The sequence below is a fragment of the Heterocephalus glaber genome, unplaced genomic scaffold (assembly GCF_053883595.1).
Source record: "Heterocephalus glaber isolate CG9 unplaced genomic scaffold, H.glaber_assembly_v1.0 deba00001564, whole genome shotgun sequence".
In the NCBI taxonomy this organism is placed as follows: domain Eukaryota; kingdom Metazoa; phylum Chordata; class Mammalia; order Rodentia; family Bathyergidae; genus Heterocephalus; species Heterocephalus glaber.
This window is the reverse complement of record NW_028258351.1, coordinates 15,153,103-15,158,121: the sequence shown is the minus strand read 5'-3', so window position 1 is coordinate 15,158,121 and position 5,019 is coordinate 15,153,103. Positions and strand designations below refer to the sequence as shown.

At 37.6% G+C, this 5,019-nt stretch overlaps 1 protein-coding gene across 1 annotated transcript; it reads left to right on the top strand.

Annotated features, from left to right (window-relative positions):
* The first annotated feature begins 3,300 nt into the window (after positions 1 to 3,300).
* Positions 3,301 to 4,248, top strand: LOC101715848 (olfactory receptor 1468). The gene has a single exon (XM_004857574.2). It carries the CDS (start codon positions 3,301 to 3,303, stop codon positions 4,246 to 4,248), a length of 948 nt encoding a protein of 315 aa, XP_004857631.2.
* Positions 4,249 to 5,019: the final 771 nt, after the last annotated feature.

Sequence of the window (5,019 nt, the reverse complement as noted above, 5' to 3'; positions counted from 1 at the left end):
AGACATGTAGTGCAGATGCTGATTATGGCTGTAGTGGCTGTGACTTCACATGCCTATACTGAATGAAGAGAGGAGGATCTCAGATCAGGCCTTGGAGTAATTCTCGGGCACCCTAGGTAAGTTGAGAGGGACGATGAATATCTGAATATTCAACCTGAAGGCTGTGTTTTCCCAGATTGTATGATGTTCTTCAGAATAATGTTATAGATGTGATAACTTTTCTATTCTAAACCTATCTTCTTCTTAGGCCTTGCCAATATTTTACAAGTATTTTGTTTAATGTTTGTCAGTTATAACTGTTAATGATAATATTAATGAGTATCATTGAGCAATATATTCTTAAAAGGTTACTGTATATTACTTCAATATAATGGCAGCTATGTGAGCTAGGAAGGCTTTTACTTGGTTGTTCTTAAGCCATGTTTTCTTTATAATGATCTGTGAAGCATTAAAAAATTTGGACAGGCTACCTTTCAGAAATTTTGATTACATTGTTCTGTGAGGACCCGACAGTATGTAATGTAAAGACAATGTATATGTCCTTGTTACTGCAGGTCAGTCCATTTACCAGAGCATTGAACTTATATGAGTGCTAAGTAAAAATGTAAAATCTTCATCATGGAATTAAAGTCTGTGTTTTCCAGGAATATTAAACTTTAGAAGCACTGCCCTATGTGATTCTTACATGGACTCCAGGTTGAGAACTTCTGATTGGGGGGGTCAGGGTGGTAGGAAGCTCATTGCAGCACCAGTGTTAGCATCTGCCAATGATGTCCCATGACTATGATTCTTAGTCACACTCTCGACACCTGAGATGGGGTTTCCTTGATTAAAAGAGAATAAAAATTCTGAGAAACCACTTATGATTTTCAGTAGACATTTTTTCACTGAAATGCCAGCAATGTCCAAGTATAAACACTGCTTAGTGCAGCTGAATTAAACATCAATATCAGGGTGAAGATGCAAGAGTTGCCCTCAGTCATACATTTTTGGTGAGGGAGCTTCCCACATCACTTAATGCTCCTCTTCAGATTCAAGACATCCTAGGGTACATTAGTGTCCAGAAATCAGAACCATACATACAGCAAAATAATGTGTACATATATATAGAATGATTTTAAGAAACTGCATGAGCTGCAAACTTGTACAATACTAATAAAAAATTTAAAAAGAAATTAATTCTTGTGCTCATGGAGACTGAGATGACTGAAATCCTCAGAGAATGTTAGTGGGCCCATACACCATGAAGCGCTGACATTGTTATGTGGAGTCTGAAGGTAGTTTGGAACAAAAGCCTTTCCTCTTTAGGAGACGGCAGTGTTTTCTCTTAAGACTTTCAATTGATTGTACATGGATCATCACATAATGAAGGGTAATATGCTTTACTCAAAGGCTACTATCTTAAATCTTAATCACATTACAAAACATCTAGACTAAACATCTTGACTAAAGCTAGGTTCTAGGGCCCAGTCATGTTGACACATAAAATTTATAATGATACAGAATTTTAATATTGCAGGAAAAATTCAAATGAGGGGTTAAGGGTAGCAATTTTTTTGTTTCTCTCATCATTTCTAAAATTTCCTTCATTTTTATTTTCCATACACCAATATCAATTATGTCAGGTGGAATGAAGTATTAAGATGCTTATAACAACTCATCTGAATTAGTAAAATGCATAGTATATCTGAGGTACCATAATATTTTCCATGTTTGCAAAATTATAGCCATGAAATTTGTAAGAGTAGAAAATTTTAGAGTTAAACATTTAAAGCTGGTGAGTTATTGTCCTGTGAGGAATTAATGGTAGTAGTTGCTCTAAGTTGATAGAGTTGTGGTGTCTTTAAAGGTAGAGGAATGCACAGAGCCTGGAGGACAGGCTATAAATATTAATAAAATATTGGCTAAATCAAGGCACCAAGGCAGGTGATAGCCTTGATGCAGTCATGAAGGCAGATATGTTTTTCCTGCATGGAGTTTTTAATCTGGTGGGAAGTCAGCTACAAACAATGATCAAGAGCACTGGCTGGAACAGAATGAGTACAGGATGCCCATAGCAGCAGGTCTCTCCTGGTGTGGAGAGACATGGCAGGTTCAGCTGATCAAATCACACAAATCACATCTACCTGAAGGATAAGTGGGGGCAAGCAAGGTGAAGTGGTAGGAGAGATAAGAGAGTGCTAGGCAGGAAAAACTGCAAGCATGAAAGGCTTTAAGTTGAGCATTGCTGGAAAAGGGGATGTAAGAGACATTGTGAGATCAATTGAGGTTGGGGAGGCTGGAATAGATCAAACAATGAAATATCATTTATGTCCTTAGAAAGAATTTTGTTTATGTCTTAGGAATTGTGACAATCTGCCAAAATATTAAATTATTTAAAATGTGAAAAAAGTTGTTGAAGGTGAAAAATATTGAAATATACAAACAGGATGGTAAATTGAGAGTTTGTTTCAATACTCCCAGTGAGTTAAAGGTCAGTTTTGTCTAGTATAGTATTATTAATTAGGGATAAAGACTGAATGAATTAGAGAAAGAGAATGAAGTGCAGAATCTAAAACCTACATTGGATGTGGATGGTGCAAGAAATGAATGAAAGAAATAAAACTTTCATATTCTTTATTTTAGCCTGGATTCCTTTTGCTAAATATGAGTAAGTGGAAGAGGATGGAGTTGGAAGAGGAAGAGGTTGAAGTCATAAGTTTTATTTGACATCTGTTGTACTTACAAGCTTTATGATACATTCAAGGGAAGATAATCATTGAACATTAAAATACAGAGCCATGTAGGTTAGAAAAATGTTCACACCCAAGATTTAAGTGATACTTGAAGCCATCGGAGTACAAGAGGTTTTCTTGAGAAATGCAGAATTAGAACAATATACTGTTTAGATAAATCCCTGAGAAACATCAACATGTCAGAAACCATAAGAGCAAGACCCAAATGTAATCAATACAGATGACCCTCCCAGCAGGCAGAAAAGATCAATATATTTTATGTCTCAGAAACAAGTAGTAAGAGTAGGTAAGAGCCCACCACATCCATTGTAGCAAGGCTTTAGACTCTGCACTTCATTCTCTTTCTCTAATTCATGTTAAAGAGAAATGAAGAAAATAAATCATATCTCGTTTTGAAGCTTCAAATGGTAGACATTTGTGGTAGAGAGATTATAATTATTCTAATGGGAGTGAAATAAAGAATTTTGCTAGAAACTTAACAGGATGTGTATCATAAATACATGTTCATTTTTATTTGGACTTAAGGGACTCTATTATGTTCTTTTAAAGATACTGGACATAACCAATGATGGAAAGAAACCAAACCATCCTCTCACAGTTCCTCCTGCTGGGTTTGCCCATCCAGCCAGAGCAGCAACACGTGTTCTATGCCCTGTTCCTTGCCATGTATCTTACCACCATCCTGGGGAACCTCCTCATCATTGTCCTCATTCAACTGGACTCCCATCTCCACACGCCCATGTATTTTTTTCTCAGAAACTTGTCCTTCTCTGATCTCTGCTTTTCCTCTGTCACAATGCCCAAGTTGCTGAAGAACATGCAGAGCCAAGTCCCATCCATTCCTTATGCAGGCTGCCTGGCCCAAATGTATTTCTTCCTGTTTTTTGCAGATCTGGAGAGCTTCCTGCTTGTGGCCATGGCCTATGACCGCTATGTGGCCATCTGCTCCCCACTGCATTACAGCAGCATCATGAGCGCCAAGCTCTGTGTGTGCCTGGTGGGTCTGTCCTGGGTGTTGACCATGTTCCATGCTTTGTTACACACCCTGCTCACAGCAAGATTGTCTTTCTGTGGGGACAATGTGATCCCCCACTTTTTCTGTGATTTGTCTGCTCTGGTGAAGCTGGCATGCTGTGACACTCATATTAATGAGTTAGTGATATTTATCATGGGAGGGATAGTTGTTATCATCCCATTCCTACTCATCATTACATCCTATGCCCAGATTTTTTCCTCCATTCTCAAGGTCCCTTCTGCTCAGGGTATCCGTAAGGCTTTCTCCACCTGTGGCTCTCACCTCTCTGTGGTGTCACTGTTCTATGGGACAATCATCGGCCTCTACTTATGTCCATCAGCTAATAATTCTACTGTGAAGGAGACAGTCATGGCTATGATGTACACAGTGGTGACTCCCATGTTGAACCCCTTCATCTACAGCCTGAGGAACAAGGACATGAAGGGAGCCCTGGGAAGAGCTTTTCATAAGAAGAAAATGCTCTTCTGTTTTTCATGATAACACTGGGGTTTTTACATAATATCACTGAATAATTATATTGATACTTGTATTGGAATATTATTTCAGTTTTCCTCCCTCACCATGGGAGCTTCTGTTAAAAAGCATATTATGTAACTGTTCAATATAGAAAAAGTAGAAATTTACTTGAGTAATTTAACTAGGAAATGGGGTCTTGGTGACCTGACTATGCCTCCCTCTTTGTCTTGTCCTGGCAAAAAAAATGTAAGCGGTACTATTTTATGTGATCTCTATTTCTTAAGTTCTTAAATAAAATTATCCCAGGATCTTATTTTATCAAGTAGTCTGCTTTACCTGTGGTATCATTTTGAAATAGTGCTGTGTAATCTCAGTCTATATTCAATAAAATCAAACTTCTTATCCTCCTACCCCCTTCTAAATCTTCTATGTGTGCTCTCCTGCAGAAATTTTCGTATTACTTTATCACAAATCTCTTCCCTAGTTTTTTCATGTCTACATAATATTTTATGACTTGATTGATCCTTAATGGGTTTTTATAACCCTGTTGCTACAAAACTGTATTTTGGTTTGGCAAGGACTTGCTTAATTCCCAAGAGTTTTCATTATTTTTTCTAGTCATGAGGAAAAAAAGCTAGAGGCTGATACAACATTCTGTTTTTAAGGATACCTCTCCTCTGTTTGTATTTTGGACTTCACAATGGAACTTTATACCTGTGTTTTTTTCTACCATTGTGACGGTTCCATGGAAGTAGGGAAGATAGTAGGTCTGTTTTACAGGCTCAAAATGGA